Raw genomic sequence first — 18,680 nt, forward strand, 5'->3', positions numbered from 1 at the left:
TGCTTCATTCCCAGTTCATGGCCTCACTATGCTCCACTGCTTTCCTTTTACGTGACCATGGCGTGCTCTTCATTTTTTAGCTCATTTCCACCAGTAAATGCAACCCTAAAATCCTGTTTGACATCAGCAACACGGCCAATCCTGCGCCTCCTGATGTGCCTGTCTTTTCAAATAAGGATTCCCTCTTTCTTTGTCCAGGCGAGCATCATCCCCTCTGCTACTCCTTTTCATGCTTATCCACCTCAGCTACTAATTTCAGATTGTTTCCGACCTAATCCCTGCATATTTTAAACACTTCTTCAGCCTCCAACCTTGATGCAACCATTCCCAAAAACTACAGGCCTTTAATCTTCAGAGTATTCGAGAAAGTTGTTGCCAAGCAGCTGACTGCTCTCTTCACTGCTCTCAACGTCTTGCTGGTTTTCATCAGATGCATTCCACCGAAACAGACTCTCCTTCAGGTCTCCGCTGACGTGATGATGTCTTCTGATGTGGGTGAATGCTCTGTTTTGGTGCCGCTGGATCTGAGCACAGCTTTTGATACTGGAGATCACAGCGTCCTGTGTGAAAGGCTGAGGCGGTGGGCGGGCGTCTCTGGTGCACACTGGACTGGTTTTTCTGCGTGTGCTCGGTCCCTTTATGTCAGACACCGCTGCTCTTTCCTGTGAATTTCAATCATATCATATCATTGTATTTCAGGCGGTGGTCACTGTTTGGTTAGGTTTAGGAAAAAGTCACAGTTTGGCTTACAATAATTGCGGCCAACACTGACCATTGGTTTCACACAGGAAGTGAACCACAGTTTTCTGTGCGCCTTAATACGACCGTTGTCTTTTGCTCATGTCACTCTCTGCCCCTGCTGGTAGTGCAGCACCATCCATGCCTTTACTTTTCATGCTTTTTTTCATGCACGGTTGTCAGGTGGACTGGCAGGGCTGCTACATGTTTTGGTGTGACACTGGGCTGAATTGTGTGAGCGGGACCTCCACACAGCATGTGCTGAGTCTGTGACTGGAAAGCTGGGATCAGGACAGAGAAAAGATGGCAAAATCTGTGAGCTGCACACAGTTTGAGCGAGAATCGCACAGCTTGAAAAGAAGATTGAAACGCTGCATCAGATATGTGAGAATGAGCAAATCGTTGACTCTGTAGCAGCTGCTGTGCAGGGATGGACTTGGCTGACATACTGCCATGGATGTGTCCTAACGCCACTGGATCAACTGTTGAGGCTCCAGAATCAGTCCTCTGTAATGATGTTTCTCACTGGCGCACATGTGAAGCTGCACGTGTGCAATGTGTGGGGGCAAATAGAGAAAACAACAAACTTTATGCGCTTCATTTTGAAGCCTGTACTGGCCCATTATATCCACTAGATGGTGCTGTGGCCTCATGTCCACAGGGCCAATCAGTTTGGACTTGTCATCATTGCAGTCAAACCTTGTCTGATTGTTATTTCAGCATTGGATTGTATCCCAAGCCAATGATATTTCCTGTGGCTTCTGCATATTGTACGAATATGTATGTTTTTTATTGTTTCTTGTGTCTTTTCAGTGAAGTATGACATATTCCTTTATAGGTTGTCTAACCATCACCTGAAGGACTGAGAATCCTCAGACGCCTTTATAGGTTAAGACTATTTTCCAACACCCAATCCACCTTTAAAACTCACTGGATTATCTCTTTCTATGACAAACAACATCAGATTAATCTTGTAGATGAGAGGAGTAGTTGTTTTAAACCCAACAGCAGCATGAGTAAACCTCATGATGTCATATATTACACAGTGAAAACAGAGCGAATAAATCCAAGAAAATTCTCCTCATCCCCTTTATGATTTTACTCCACTTACGGATGGAGAACTACTTCCCAAGATTTTACTGTCAAAGTCCTTTCTTGAAGGCCAGAAGATGGTGCTATATGTTCATGTTTTCTAAAATAGGTCAGTATGTTGAGGTGAAATGTCACACCAGAACAAACTGAGGCAAACTAAATCAGAATTTATCACTATCATTAGTAGTATTACTCACTGATAAGAAGAAGAAGCACCTTTTAAACCTCCTGTCACAAAGTGCTTCACAACCAAAGACGAACAAAAGAAGCAGGAGACCAGTCGAATCCAAAATCCACCATCACTGAATGAAAACATCAAATAAAACAGCTAAAAGTATGTGTGCAATACATGAAATAGCAGTTAATTAATAGATAAAATAATGAGGAAATAGGCAAATGGTAAAAGTCAGCCTTGAGAGAGGATTTAAAGAATGGCAGTGAAGCTCCAAAGGGTTGGACCCCAACAGCAAAGGGCCTGTCACCTTTGGTCTTCAGCCTTGACTGGGTAAGGGCTAACAGGCCTTGTCAGAGGGCCTCAAGCTACAGGCTGCTGAGGAACAATTCAGTAGCTTTGGGAAGCTAAAATAGGGGAGATCTAATCTTTAGGGATTTTGGTAAAAAGTGTGACACCCCGAAACGGTGTAATCATGCTCTGCTCAAGGCAAGTAAACACAGTAATCCAAAGGAGAAGTGATAAAAGCACGAGTAACTCTTTGAAGATCATTAAAAGTAATAAAAGATCTAATCCAGGTTCTTAACAGTGGATACAACACGATGAGCTTGAGCGCCAAGATCAAGTGAAGTGTGCTCAGGGCCTATAATAAGGATTTCTGTTTTGGATGAGTTAAGCTGAAGAACATTTTCCACCATCCAGTCCTTAACTGCAGTGAGGCAATTATGCAGGGAAGATAATTTGGCTGATTTAGAAGGTTTGCACAGACGAGGGCAGCTGAGTATGTTACATGTTACAGTTTTCTGACATTATCGTTTGCCTGCAGAGTAAATACATCTGAAGTGGAAAAAAAGTCTGAAAGTATGAAATAGCATTTGAATGCATCATATCTGAGGTGGCTGGCAGTGACTGATGCTTTTAGTCCATTAAAACCAGATCCTGTGCCAACAATCCATGACCTGGTTAATGACTAATAGAAGAGGGTGGGAAGATAAGACTGTGTCCGGTGTGTGTGTGTGTGTGTGTGTGTGTGTGTGTGTGTGTGTGTGTGTGTGTGTGTGTGTGTCAGTTTGAACAGATGTCTTGTGAAGAACAGATGCGACTGTGCTGAGACCACATACAGTAAGAGGCGACACACATTGGCTCGATTCCTTCCTGTCACACACATTTTTTAAAAACAGGATACTCACATTATCACACCAGATGACCCATGAAGCTGTAACCTTTGACCCTGAGGTCACAAACCAAAACTACTCACCTCCCCTGACTAAGCCGTGAACTTTGCCCTGCTCATGGCGTCTGTGTAAATACACAGCATGGGCCTGGCCACAGGACTGGAAATGACACCCAGCATGTGTCAGCCTTGTTAACCGGACAGCCTGCAGGGGTAATGAAAATTTGGGAGATATGGAGGTTGCTTCATTTTTTTAAAGCCAATACACACTAAAATATGGTTTTTCATAATGCCAGAAAACTTCAAACGGCACCTTTAAATTCCCAGTTTGCGTCATCAAAATGTAGCCTATTCTTCCTGGAGTCCCTAAACACACCACTTTAACAGACTCAAAATCACAACATGATACAACCTCACAATGCAACCCCCCCAAAAAACTGTTAAAAACTTGAGATAACTGTGTAGATAACAGGGGGTGCTTAAACATAGACATTTTGGGAAATATGCTCATTCACTTTCTCACTTCTGCCTATTAAATGTGTCGCAAGAGCCATAAGTCAGTTAGCTTAGCTTAGCATGAAGGCTAGAAATAACTAGCTTGGCTCTGACCAAAGGCAGGCGGATCAAACTGTATGTTTCAGCACCGTAAAGTTCACAAATTAACACCTTATATTATTTGGTTCATACAAAAACTAAAGAAATGACAATTCATAATTTTGTGGGCGGTCATGTGACAGGCTATTTCTTGGACAGGTTCAGTTGTCTGAGAACAGCCGAAGCCTCAAGGAAGTTCTAGTTGTTTCCAGTCTTTATGCTAGGCTAAGCTAACTGGCTGCTAACTGCAGCTCAATGTTTAGCCCACCATGAAAGTTAAGTGTGGTGTCAGGCCAACAGTGTTCAAATCAAAGATATTCACAAGCCCCGAAACCATTCAGAGATTAAACTGAAAGGCAGCAGTAATATCAGCTATAAGCGAGGGATCCATCATATCAGAGGTGGTCCACCTTAACTGGACAATGTCTGACATGTAATAAAGACTAATATCTGCACCAAAAACCCTGGTGTAAGAATATTAGAATCTCTCTCTCCACCTGGGACCTCCCTGCTTCCCTCCACTCCTCCTCCAGCCCGTCACCTAACTTCCGGCCTCTCTCTCTTTCGCTCTCTCTCTCTCTCAATCAGCCTCTCTCCTTTTCTATCAGTCTCACCTTCATTCCCACACACGCACCAAACCGGTTCAGTGTCACTGTGTGAACATGTATTTGGACTTCATTTTCCTGGATTAGGATCTACGGTGTGCATCAGATTTCCTTTGCGGCTCCGCCCGGTGTGCGGCACGGACTGACTACTCAGATCTCAGAGTTTTATTGGATTGACCGACAGCGGCGGGAGAGGACTGTCAGTACCCCACACACAGGACAAAGAAAACGGGGGGAATTAAGGAAAAAGACAAGAGTGGGAAATGAGAGGAACAAAAATGGAGAACTGTCTCTTCACAGTCGCATTTGGTCTTTTAATGCTCGGTAAGAAACGTTTCTTTGCTTGACTGTTGATAGCTAATTAACTCCGGTGCATGTCGGCACTCTCAAGCAGAGCCCGCTGTTAAACCCCGTTTAGAAATCTGTCATATAAATGTTTACTTATTTTTCGGCTGTCTTACATGCCTCTTAAAATGTCAGGTAAAGCGTTTCCCGTATCGCACAGATCCACTAGCCAGTCCGGCATATATCTAATCCATTTTCAGCATTTAATTTCAATTCATTTTCAGTCTTTTCTAGTGGCTGGCACTGCTTAGCTGCTGCCAGCCACTGTGTGTTTCGAGGGAAGAAGTTGAGGAGTGCAACAAGCGAACAGTTTTAAAAAGTCAAAAATTCAGTGTAATAGAAGGGTCGCTTTGTTTATTGGATCATGCCAAATTGAAGAGGGGATCCAACACATTGAAAAAGAATCATTAAGCGATGTTCTCGAAGATGTCTGCGTCTGACGACCAACAAAAAATGCTAAAATGCCATTTTGTTAAACGGAGTCTGGCGCGATAGTCTCCCTGACAGGGTGAACTGCACTTGGCTAATATGATGAATTCATTTCAATGGATGAATAATTAACACAGCATAATCACCAAATTAAAGGTTATTAACACCACCAGTGCATCACATCTTCAGTTCAACTGAAATGGAAAACAGTGTATTAATGGACTGATAAGCACTGAGGACTTTTTTTCAAATGATTGAGAGAAGTGGAGAAAATAGTGTGATGTTTCCTCCCATCAGTCTCAACCTCTCATGATCCACCAAGACTACTTCCATTAAGGCCAAGTGGCAAGCAGGAGGTGACCAGATATGACAAGGTCCCATTAGGCCACCATGATTAGCCTTATAATTTGCCTTGTGTTCACACCAGAGTCAAACCAGACTGGCTAATTGTGAGGCTGGTTTAACGCAGGGCCAAGCCAGTTTTTAGTCGTTAGGTTGGTTTTCACCACAGGGCTTGTTCACTGGCCTACCGCAGGGCCGAACAGGGCTTACCGATACTGAAGCTGCCATATGTTTGTGAGCAAAACACTGCATGTCATGGGGGCCCTCTTTGTCTGTGTGTGTGTGTGTGTGTGTGTGTGTGTGTGTGTGTGTGTGTGTGTGTGTGTGTGTGTGAGTGTGTGTGTGTGTGAGAGAGAGAGAGAGAGGGAGGGACACTTGGCTTAAATTAGTGCACTGTAAGATGATCAAATGTCGCCAGCACTCTTGTGGGTGTGTGCTTCTGTAGGTGTGTGCTCGTGTGTGCGTGCATTCTGACAGATGGGAAAGTGGCCATCGTGTACAAATTGCTTTGACTAAATGGAAACCCAGGTAACACAGGCAGAGTTAGAGTTCCACTCCTGACGCCGTGCAGTAACTCGTGGGGTTGCCAGACGCATCGTGGCCACATCGGCCTGAAATTTGCTGTGCACGTTTAAACTCCCGGGAGGACGGAGTCTCCTTTCATGTCACCACCAGACTTTCTGCTTCCTTTTTGTGTAACAGCCTGTAGAGCATTTGCATTTTAATCTGAGTTATCTAACGGCACGGTGACACATGACAGCTGCCCTGATATTTTCATTGCAGTGTACCACAGACATGTCTGTCTGGAACGGGTTGCTGCTGTCCATATTGGTTTCTGTCCAAGTGGCTGCATGGCTCACATTCAAATATATTATCCTGTGTAATCTGTATATAGTTTCGTGAATGTACGTGTTTTCCTTTTGGTGGATGGTGAATGTAGAAAAGTGGCCTTATGTCCCTCTAATGGGACCACATTGGAGTTAGTGTCCTCACCTGAACCTTTGGATTGGTGTGTTTTTGTACATCCATGAACCAAATACCAGAGGTAACCCGTCCAAATCCAGCCAACCTGCTGCCTGTGGGCGGCTGACCAGTCCTTCTCCACATCCAGCCAGCCCTCCGTGTCCCTCCCCGTGCCACATTTTTTTTTCAGATTCTTCACTTGATTATTCGACTTTCTCGGCGTCTTCAGGCTCCGCCGGCTGTGCAGTATTTGTTCCAGCAGTGACAGGCAGGCAGGAAAGCCATAAATCACAGCACCTGGCCAAGCAACCTTCAGTCTCTTATTTCAGTGATGAATGGCCCCATCACCTAGATATACTGTATATTATGGTCATTTTGGAGTATGACACAGCAGAAATATTACTGTGCCTTCAAATGCAGTGATGGAAATGAAGCTCGGATGATAATTTGCTTTGACCAGGTATATTGAGGAATTAAGTTCAGGAAAGTGTTTTAATTTGAAAGACCTTTTGTTACCTGATGACTCACTGGTGCAGAAACACCTGCAGACGTGTTGGGATTGATGAATCTCACGCTCTTCATTTTGAATCGAGTGAATCACTCGAAAACAACAAGTTTTCTGCGTGTTTGACGTCACATAGCAAGTCTTAAAATGATGAACACTGCAGCTGTCAGACTCCGCAGAGACCGGCATGTGAGGGCTCCATCAGGCTCTGGTTTATGTGATCCAGCGTTAAGACGACGTAAAGCACCACACCACTTCTGGCTTCAGAAATTATCAGCAGAAACTGAAACATAAAGCAGGTTTTATGTTGTACTTATTTCACTGTGACTTGTTACTTACTGGAGCAGAAAAAGCCCACAGTCAGCAGGCTCCCACACATACAGTAACACCAGAGCTGCTGCCAAAACCCAAGTATTGATGTAGCATACAAGCGCAGGACTTGTTTATGAGGTGCTTCTCTCAACCACAGCTGATCCAGGTACAGATTTCAGCCTTTTGCAGACTTCTCAAAAGTTTTTCGCAGGACCTGAATAAAATACAGCATAAAACTGACAGAACTGCTGTTGAAATCAGGTAATATTTAACCCAAGAATAAGTGTACAAATATTCACACAAACTTTTCGGTGATTTTTAATGTGTAACTTTAACCTGATGGTCAAACAGAATGCTGTCGTCGTGAATGCACGCCACGGCAACATAAATCTTCTGTATTATAACATTTTGTGCTTCCTCCATCAGGTACATTTGTTCAATCACTGTCGTACCTTACACAAAAATGTAGTGAGGATTGTAAATTAGGGGGAAAGGAGAGCACTGTGTCAGATTGGTGTTTCGATTAGCAGAGTTGAAGCATCAGGACAGAAAAAGCACAAGAACTTCACCCTCATCAAATCATCTAAAATTGTCAAAAATGAACATTTTATTGGGAAACCTGCCAAGAGACAGACTGTGCTCCGCTGTCGTTCCTCAATATTCTCGCTCCACACAAACCCGGCAGCACGGCGCATCTGCACTTTACCTTCAGCTGAGCCGAGTGCTCATGTCCAGGTCGGAGTTGGAATGCGGAGGCCTGCAGCCAGATTTCACCAACCAGGAAGCAAAGCGCCAGCGAACCGACCGACTCTGTTGAGCTCAGCCTCGCTCTGCTGTGTCGCTACATGCTTCGCTCAGCTGGAATGTCAGAGTTGTGCACTTCACTCCGACTGGGGAGGAACGTAAACCACACGTTTTGAACTGACACGACCAAATCTCACGGTATACGATAAACAGTGGAAGCTAAATGGGATTCGCTTATAGATATAAATCTCACTCTTGGTTTCTGCCTTCGGGGAATCTTTGAAATCCTCTGGAGTGCTGACAGTATCAGCGGTTGGTACGCTTGCCAAACAAAATGATGTGGGCATGTGTGCAGATGTACGTGGAGGATTGAAATTTGAAAGTTGCAACAAGCCCTGTGTGTGCGTGCGTTTATGTGCACGCGTGGCTAGCTTTTAATAGAAGAGTACTGCATATGTGAGTTTTTAATATTCTCTCTCCCCCTGAAGGTGGGTGCTTGGCCCGGGTGGTGACCGTATCTCCTGGTCCATTAATTCGAGTGGAGGGCCAGCCGGTGTCCATCAGGTGTGATGTTAATGACTATGGGGGGCCTCGTGAACAGGTGAGAGTCTTTCACGCCTCCACATCACACATGATGTTGATGATGAAGTAGTTCTAGTACCTCCTACAGCCGGTTGTGTTAAACATCCATCAGAAATGAACATGCCAGTCGTTCCTGTCCCTCTCTGCCCTGCAGGATTTCGAGTGGATGATGTCCAGGGATACGAACGGCCAGAGGATAAAGATAATCTCCACCTTTGATGCCAGCTACTCCCACCCGTCGCTCAGCAAGCGTGTCGCGTCCGGCGACATCTCGGTGGTGCGCCTCCTGGACAACGAGGTGGAGCTGAAGATAGCGGAGGTGAAGGCGCTGGACGCCGGGTTCTACTGGTGCCAGACGCCGAGCACCGACTCCGTCATCAGCGGCAACTACGAGGCTCAGGTCCAGCTCACCGGTATGGGAAAGGTGTGCGTGTGTGTGTATGCTCAAGTGTGCTTCAACTGAGACTTTGTGTGTCCTGATCTAAATCCTTTCCATCCTATCAAAACTCTTCTCCTGTGTGTTTGGTTGCTTATGAAGCTAGCTGGCTGTAATGGTTCATTTAACAGCTATCCCCATGACTTACTAATGCTCTACTGACCGTGCATATATCCTCCCACACACACTACGCCCACAAACACACACTCCTGCTGGTTTTAGACAATTACTGGCCTCTAATTTGTCTTTCACGCAGACACACAGCACACCTCAACACACTGATACACGCACACTCATGGTGGGGAGCAGATGTCAGGTGGGAGTACTTGGCTTGTGTCAAATGAGGTCCGGGGAGAGACGGAGACGTTTTTTGGGTAGTGAAACTCAAAGGCTGAGGAGAGAATATAGATAAAATCCATGCGATACATGTACACGTTTGTACTTCTTAAACAAAATAATCTATTTGAAAACCCTTTGATTAGCAGGGAAACACATGATCACAGAGCTGAAAACAGGACAGCGATGCCACAAACGCGATGAATCCATCGCTGTAGATTAAAGTAGCCATCAGCATCATCATTCAGATATTTCCCAGGGTGGGTTGGATGCTTCAACTCAGTGTTTCATTTGAAATTTGTCCTCACGCTGATCATTTCAGTCAATCTCATCCAGTCAAACCATGCGGTTTTTTTCTGTCATTTTAGTCCAACGTAAACACACAAACCTCGCCGAAACACGCGCGCTTCCCGCGCAGCACATACTTTCTCTGCTACACTTTCAGGTCAGCACCCGCCCACGCTTGCAACACTTGCGGTATTGGCGCCCGCAGCGAGGAGAAGGAACTCCTGCGCTGAAAACAGCAAGAGGTTTTATTCTTTAAACTACGTTTTAGTCTCATCCTGTTTCCATCAGCGATGTTGCATGTTGAGATCGTCACAGTTAGCGATTAATGACGTTTTTGCCGTCTCGTCTTCGTCATATTTCGAGCTCTCAGAGCTCCTCTAATCGTTAAATCTTACACTTACGCGACCATGGTTGGGTTTAAAATACTGCCACTTTTCCAGGTATTTGACCTCTGACTCATTATTCATTGAAAGCAGCTGGCAATTTCCTGCTTCTGTTCACCAACATCATTAAAATCCAGCCAATGCTGTGAATTTTTCTTCTAGAGGTTTGACATATGTGCAGTTCAGATAAAGAGTAGAGATCCGCTCAGAAACAATATTCTGGGTACTTCCCCGGATCTCATGATTTTGGACTATTTTCTGACACAGAAACGGAGGTAAAGAGAGAAACCCGTGTCAGCATTTTCCTTTGAATTTAATTGGCTTTTTCCCTCACAGTTATCCAGTCCAGCAATTACACACACATTTACATCCACTGTTGACCCAAGCCCAAACACACAGGGTGCTTAATGATGCCATCGGAGGGGCTTCGGGAGCGTTTCATGCTCTGAACCCCTCAAATTTGAGAGGTGAAGTCACACATCGGGGTTGTCTGACAGCAGGTTAGTTAGCTCCATAATGCACCATCATGTTCTGCTGCTCTCTGCTTCCCAGCACGGTTCCCCAGACACCTTGTTAAATTTAGACCTGAATTAACTAGGCAGCGCTGTTTATGTGCCAGAGAGATTGTGTTGTGTGTATGTCGAGCGTGTGTATTAGTGAGGACTGATGATTGTATTTTGTAGTGTATGAAGGGGGGGAGGTGTTTGTGTGTGTGAATGAGACTGTCAGGCGGTAACAGAGATGATGAGTTAGATTTGCTGCTTGAGGGTCTATACCAGTCGAGACTTGTACACCATGTTCATAGGCACTCCCATAAACACACACACACACACACACACACACACACACACACACACACACACACACACAGCTTCCATCGCCCCACTGAGGCTGTTTGGTTATGTAAGAAGCAAGTGAAGCGCAGGTCGCTGAGGGTTTGAAAACTCCTTTCAGGCTAATTTTAATTGATAGAGCAAAACGCAGATTATTCGCACTGCTTTCTTTATCTGCCACAGACCCTCACATCACTGCGGCACAGCAGCACGGCTGGATCCTCCCAACCTCCACCGCGAGACTCATCGGTGTCCACTACTGTCCCGTTATATCCACGCTTTATATTTAGCTGCAGGATTCCAGTGAAAGTGCTTTAACCCCTTTTGAATCTGACGCACACCTTCTTTTTCAGATCTGAAGACACAAGCATCCCACACGCACACACACTCCTCGAGATGCTCGGTAGATATTGTTGGATTTTATTGATCTTTTGCATAGTTTTAACTCGCACCACCCCTTTTAATCTGCCCTCCTGCATGATTCCTGCAGCGTTTAGACACCGCACCAGCCGGCCCCACAGATGAAGGACGCTGGGAACAAAAATGGGCGTCAGGTGTTGATTATCCAGTGTGGGTCGTCGCGGCAGATAACAACAGTGCTCCATGACGTTGACCAATAGCAGAACAGAGCACTCTTCTTAACGCGGCGAACTGAAAGAGGAATGATGTTGTTGGTATCGCAAGATGGAACTTTGAAACGTATCTCATGGCCAAGTCAGGGCAAGAATTTATGACTCTGTGATCCTAATCTGACACAGTGACCATTGTCTGAACCCGGCTTTATGTCTGCAGCATGTGGAGGGCGCGGACAATCAATCAAAATGATCAGGTGGCTGATCATTCGCTGTGACCCCACCCCTCAAACGGCAAACCAAACAACGGCCAAAATAGACAAGGTGAAGTGAAGCTTTTGGATAACTCAGTGACTCAGTGGTGACATCACACTTCCTAGTGGCTGATTAGCAAGGAAATGGGATCTTTGATTAAGATGAAGATTCTTGTGCTTATGAACCTTTAGGAACAGGAACCATGAGCTCATCAGAGTTAGTCAGTCGTGACTTTTATCCAGTGTTTAAGTTTCATTTAAAATAGAGCTGCTAACTTGTGTTTAGCACTCATCCAGCAGCACTACTTCGCCTGCTGCTCAGTTTTCTTATTAACCCCCCACGTCTTCACGGCAGACATGCCATTCATCAAACCATCCAATGCCTCTTTCTTCCCCGTTGTGAAAAGCAGAGGTAAAACTTCTTTTTATTGTTCTCATTGAGGCGTTTGAAAGCAACGCCGCGCTCCCAACAGGATACCCAGCAGTGACGAGCTCGTTTTTTTTTTGTTTTTTTTTTTTAATAATTCTTTCTCACAGAGTGACTCATGAGCCTTCCTTAAGCGTCATAACTCTTGAATGTCACATGGAGCAGCTGGACAGTTCCCAGTTCCGGGAAGCGGAACAAAACAAGTGAAAGAGAGTTTATGGCGTTACCTGAGCGAGGCAGGTCATTCACCTTTATGAACACTCCCCTGGGTGTGTTTCAGACACACAAACACACGTACAATCACAGCTTTATCTGGAGCTGTTTGCTTGTTCTCTGTGACCTTGACAAGAGTAGACGAGCAGACATGTATGAATCCCTTGAAGTTCACGCTAACCTTTAGCTTACCTTCCTGGTGATAAATACCTGCGTCTGTCTATGTGCACACAGAGCGTCAAAGGCAGAATAACACAGGAGCAGACTGAGTTCCCACCCCCCAAAAATTAAGCATTATTTCAAGTGGAAATTGGTTTAAACAGATCATCACAGTAAACAAGATCGTCTCGCGCACAGCTCAGAATGTGCCTCAAGTAATAGACAGCGAAGAAAAATGAGGAGAAAATGCAAATATGCCACTGATTATCCCCCAAAACTCTACAAGGAACAACAAAGACGAATAAAAAAAGTAATAAAGAAAAAAAAAATCGAAATACACACCATTATAAACTTATTTTTGTTTTTTAATGAGCAGAGGGTTTGATGTGTACTGAACTCCAAAAGGTGCCTGAAAGTAGATTAAACGTCTGTGAAACTCAAACCAGCATGTGCTGAACTGCTGGCCTCCGCTGTCACTCAGTGCCTTCTGCTGTCACACTGTGCGTATGTGTGCGTGTGTTGAGAGCTTTGTATTCAGTGATATTAAGTGTGACAGAATTGTTAATGCATTCCCTCAAATTCTTCTTTTATCTCTTCCCGTCAGTCATTCCCAACACCCTCAAGGTCTCACCTCAGACCCCGCCCTCTGTTGTCCCAGAAGGAAGTGACCTCACGCTGTCCTGCAACGTCACCCGGGAGCTCACCCACCCCACCTACCTGTCTGTCACCTGGTCGGTGAAGAGGGGAGCAACATCAGAGGACATTTTGATATTTGGCCCTCAGGGAGACGTGGTCGCGGGGCCAAAGTTCGCCCGGCGCTACGCCGACGGAGGCATCCGATTGGTGCCCGGGAAGAACGGATTGTTTGAGCTGGTGATTTCCAGAGTGACGTCGTCTGATGAAGGGATTTATGAATGCAATGGAACAGAATGGACACATGAAAAAGCAGGGAAATGGATAAAAATCGTGGAGAGCACGAGAGAGATGGGAACTGTTTCCGTTACTCCAACAGGTAAGAAACCCGCCCGGCCAGCAGGAGTGTCATAGCTGAGCATGTTAGCACGCAGACGTGAGCATTTAGCTAATGCTGTGCTTGTGTAGAGGCTCACATGGCTGCTAACATGTCGACATCTGTTATGTGAAATGTTCTGATCAGCCTGTCAGTCATCTTCATTATAACAGACACAGGTTGAATAATAGCAGTGATGCAAACAGAAGGTCTCATGCAGCAAAGTTCTCAAGATATCATGAGAGTAGTGCTGTGTGACCTCAAAGCAGTAGCATTGCTGCAGTTACATTAGCCGAGCTAACCACAGCCCATAAGTTAAAATTAGGATATAAACAATAGAGGATTATATCGTACAGTAGACATTTTTCTGTCGCACTACGACATATATTGTAATATCGCACAGCACTACATGAGAGAGGTGGCACTGCCAGGTGTCCAGCCGGTCCCTCCATTTCACAGCGCTGCAAGTCCAGGTGCATCACTTTCTGAAGCCTCGACACAGACGGTGGCTCGGCGGACATTCATCCGCGTCATCAAATAGATCTGCGCGCTCTCTAAAAGCGCGTTACGTGTTCCTGTGCAACATCCCTGCACATCGCTGGCAGTAACGCCTGAAGTAGTAGCGCTGTAGTAATAAGATTCCGGAGATAATTACACCAAAGGGAGCAATAGATCTTCAGATACCTCTCTCAAGTCCTGGTTGTGGATGCGGAGTGACACTGGAAGAAAATCAAGGACGGGAAGAGAGGGAGGGACGTGGGAGAGTTCTCTCCCTGTTGTGTGGCTGCCTTTATTTTAATGGCATCCTCTCTTCTGGGAGTCTTTTTTTTTCTGCGCCTCGCTCTGTCCCAGGACGCTCGTGACCCTCGCTGTCTGTCTCTCTGGCTTATTCCGTCCCAAGAGAGGCCCCCTTGACTCAGACACTCTCTCTCACTCATTCATTGTGGTTGCTGTGGTCACCGTATCTTATATCCTCCTGGGTTTCCATATCCTCTTAAGTGCTAGAAAACAGCCAGTGGTTTGTAATGAAACCAGAGATGAGCCACACACACACACACACACACACACACACACACACACACACACACACAGGTCTCAGTCTCAGGTCCATTGTGTCGCAGTCAGTTCATATTGACTTACTGACTTGAGTAAAGAAGATGAGAAAAGTCAAACAGAGTGGGCTTTGTCTCTTTTGTCCTCTTCCAGACACCATACAGAGGCTCGTCCCCGCATAATGCTGTCTAGGTTGTTACTGGAGACCGGATCCAAACCTCTGATCCAACTTTGAAGACACACAGAAACAATTTTTAATAGAAAGTATTGGAAAGCTCTTCTCCAGCATCACTGCTGAGAGGAGGCTTTGTGTTGGAAGGCTTTTATATTCAGCTGTGCACATTAGTGCTGCAGCTAAGCATCATTTTAATTATTTATTACTGGAATTAAAATATTCTCTTGATTACCTGAATCTGATTTGATGCAGTTTGCACATCATCGTTTGCAAAATACTCTTATGTGATCTGTAATTGTGTGTTGGGCCGCAACTCCTGATTATTCTCATTGGTGATTAATCTACAATATTTCCCCAATTGTCCATCACCACTTGGTTCATTGTTTTGGTCGACAACGCGTCAGAGAACAGCGGAATTTCCTAGAATGTCTTGTGTTGTCCAACTAACAGTTTGCCTGATGCACCAGATGGTTTGTCATGCATCTGGGAAGTCGGCCATGGAAGCTGTTTGGAAAAGCACTTTCAAAAAAAATAAAAAATACTTGGCAGGTGATTGGTTGAGCCATATGTTAGCCACTGTCTGTCTTCAACCAATCAGATCCACAAACTGTGTGGCTCAGTGACAGAGCAGAAGCAGCTTTTCTGTGTGCTGTTCTTTGCTCTTCTTTCACTCAAGGAGAGAGATTGGGTCCCTGATTAGGGCAGTTCTTTACATACTCAAGCAAAGAGCCACACGCAGCGTCCAAGCCACAGGTAACACCAGAGTCTGTGGTCTCAGAGACAAAACACGCGAGCGACGCAGATGGACGATAACGGTTGTTGACATGTCTCTGCTTGCGCCTTGTTTTTTGTTTTTTTTAAACAATTTCACACAATCTGACATGACTGAAGACTGATATCACACAGTCCGACGCAGAGTGTGACCACAATTGTTATTAGACACATCTCGCCGGGTGAAGCTCTGTGGACAGGCGCGCTGAGACATGCAGCCAGCGGCCAACAATTAAAGGGGACGAACACGTCCTACAGTTTAAAAGTTTAATCATTTATTGAAGAAAGTTTTTATTTGTGTTCAGACTGCTTGTTTAAGCTGCTAATCGTCCTAATTTTCTTGTCTTGTACACATAAAGATGATGTGACTGATGCTGTCTCTGTCCTTTGAAGGTCAGTCCCTCAGTGTGAAGGCCTCATCCTCCTCCTCTCCCTCCTCCGCGGCTCTGCTCCTCTCCCCCGGTAACACGCTGACCCTCCTCTGCTCCGTCGCTGCCGACAACCTGCCCGCCCTCGCCCTGGAAGTGACCTGGCTGGCAGACGGCCGCGACATCATCACCATGGAGCGCAGCGGGGTGGTGGTCTCGAACGCGTCCTCAAGCGGAGTGCAAGGAAAGCGGGGACAGGCGAGCCTGGAGCGGACGGGGGCCGGGGAGTACAGGCTGGCGGTGAGGGGGGTGAGCGGGGAGGACGCAGGGGTGTACGCCTGCCGCATCCGAGCCTTTATCGAGAAAGGAGGAAGGAGCGCGGGTGGAGGAGGGAGGTGGCACATGGCAGCCGAGAAGACGTCCAGCCCTCTGACGGTGAAGGTGTCTCAGATCAGTGAGTGAAACGACAGATGTTTGTGGTTCATTTTGAAATATTCAGATGACTTAGGAGACATAAAGAGACGTGAGGAATGAGAGTGAGAAGTCGTTTTTTTCTTGACAAATGACTTTCAGTGTATCATTTGCTCATTGATCAGTCTATTAATCGTTTCAACATTCACTCTCATGAGATGCTCGGGAGAGTTTTCTCATTTCAAACCTCTGGAGTTTTTCTGCTGAGATCTGCCATCGCTGTAATTGTCTGTAAAGAAAACAACAACTTCAGTGGAAAGACTGGCTCTCTGCGCTGCTTTGCACAGTGGCGTCTGTCATAGGCTAAAGGCAGTTTGGCCACAAAAGCACATTGCTTTAGGGCACAAAGAGAAATGCCTGATGTTGCTGTGCTTTGGGTAGAGCCGTGTAAAATGTCTTGACATGAAACTGAACCTTGCCAGAGTTTGTTTATCATGCTTAAATGTGGTCCCATTGCTGTCGAAATCTAAAGTTTTTTTAAAGCATGGTCCATTTGATTGAAGAGCTGAGACTTGGATGATTGTAGTTTAGCAATCGGAGAAAACTGAGGGAAAAGTAGATGTCGAGCAGCACGTGCGTGAGTGATTTCATGATCTGCGGATGTGTAACAGTGCTGCGGTGCCACATATGAATCTGGCGTCTCGAGGGGAAACTCTTTAATCCTCTAGTCAGCCTGTTGACTCCTGCTGCGAGAACGATTGATTAGTCATGCCTGTCCTGCACTCTGCTACCTCTGGGTATGCTGTTTTTGTGTATGTGAGTGTGTTCGCGATGCTCTGATCCCACCTCTGAAGAGCAGCGGCGTCGAACACAGTCGACACAGCAATCAATTACCGGCTTGGCGGGTGGTCTCACTGTCTGTCTGTCTTTTCTGTATTTCCGTACCTCTTTCGCTGCGCTCGTGAATTTTACATCATGTTGCATTTTCCCATGCAAGTGCACAAAGCTAAAGATTACCACAATTTGCAACGCTTATTTGCTTTCTTGCTGAGAGTCACACGTGAAAATTGATCGCTCTCTAACAGTTGTACACTAATTGTGACGCTGCAGTCAGCAGCCAGTTAGCCTAGCTTAGCATAACGACCGGAGGCTAGGAGACCTCACCTACCTCCATCCCTGGAGCTCGCTGATTAACCTGGCGTTACCTCTCGTTTGTTTAATCTGACAACTTGTGTTTGTGCAGGGAGTTGCATCCTGGAATCGCTTCTTGGCGATGCCAGGGACTCTGTAGGGTCGCCACTGGTTCAATGAACAGCTTGCACGCCATCCCCAACAAACCAAACCCACATGTGACTTGCGTCAAAGAGATTAAAGCCCCTTTAGAGTCTGCTGTAATAACAATGGAGCATTACTGGCATATTACTGGTGTGTGTGTGTGTGTGAGATTTCTTTGGTACAGTTTCATGGCGACGTTCAACAACCCCGCTGGCTTTGACATAAAGGAACACTGCGGTGATGGTGATGGAGAGGCGGGCAGGCTGACGGAGGCTTCTGACTGCTCGGAGAAACAGCTGCTGTTGTGCCACAGCAGTTGGATTTCTGACAAACTCCCAATTCCCAATTAAATGAATGAAATGGACTTTAATGAATAAATTAATACTTGTTACATAATCGCTCCCACTTCAGCCTCAGCACTATATTTAAGGCTTTTGGGAGTTCCCAGCGAGCGTTTGGGCAGATTGACTTGATAAAAGTTTACTGTGAGCTCCGGAGCGGCATTTTATTTTAGGGAAGAGGCACTTACTGTTCCCCCCCTTTCTTTTTTTGGGTGAGAGAATAGAAGACTTTTAATGATATTTCTGGAGTCCAGACTGCTTTGGTGCTTCTTGGCCATCACATTATCAGCTCAGTTCAAACACACCTCAGTCCTCTGAGGGCTTTGGACGGGATGGGAGCCTCAATACTGAAATCAGATGAGTTCGATTTATTATAGACATTCAGGTAACATGACATTTACCCATAAATCCCTGCTCTTCAGTCTTGACTGCTGGATGTTTGGGAGGGTCAATAAGGGCAGCATACACAGAACGGCATTGGCTTAGTTGGCTGATTTGTTTGCTAACCTCTTGCTGAATGAAAGCGTTTTATTGAGACGAAGTTGTGAAATTCAGGTGTGTTTTCTGTTTGTCGCGCTGTGAAGAATCCTCCACCCTGTGTGTCAGCCACAGCCTTTAGTGAAGATCCAACCAGCTCCAGACACACAGAAGAGTCTTGAAGCCTTCAGGATCAGTGTTGCATTTAGAAATATCAACCAGGCTTTATGGACTCACACACACGCACACACACACACGCACATACAGAGTGAGGGCACAGCTGAAATATCAAGAACATTTTG

The 18,680-nt window shown here is 45.7% G+C and overlaps 1 protein-coding gene across 1 annotated transcript in view; it reads left to right on the top strand.

The window, feature by feature from the left end:
* Positions 1 to 4,360: 4,360 nt before the first annotated feature.
* The window catches only part of ptgfrnb (prostaglandin F2 receptor inhibitor b), a 46,279-nt gene continuing 31,959 nt past the window's right edge, over positions 4,361 to 18,680 (top strand). Inside the window, exons 1-5 of the mRNA XM_070957826.1 lie at positions 4,361 to 4,699; positions 8,504 to 8,616; positions 8,752 to 9,010; positions 13,103 to 13,510; positions 15,900 to 16,328. Of these exons, the coding sequence (XP_070813927.1) occupies positions 4,639 to 4,699; positions 8,504 to 8,616; positions 8,752 to 9,010; positions 13,103 to 13,510; positions 15,900 to 16,328 (1,270 nt within the window). The 5' untranslated portion in view covers positions 4,361 to 4,638. The remainder of the gene's footprint in view (positions 4,700 to 8,503; positions 8,617 to 8,751; positions 9,011 to 13,102; positions 13,511 to 15,899; positions 16,329 to 18,680) is intronic.

Source organism: Chaetodon trifascialis, chromosome 24, assembly GCF_039877785.1.
Source record: "Chaetodon trifascialis isolate fChaTrf1 chromosome 24, fChaTrf1.hap1, whole genome shotgun sequence".
NCBI lineage: Eukaryota > Metazoa > Chordata > Actinopteri > Chaetodontiformes > Chaetodontidae > Chaetodon > Chaetodon trifascialis.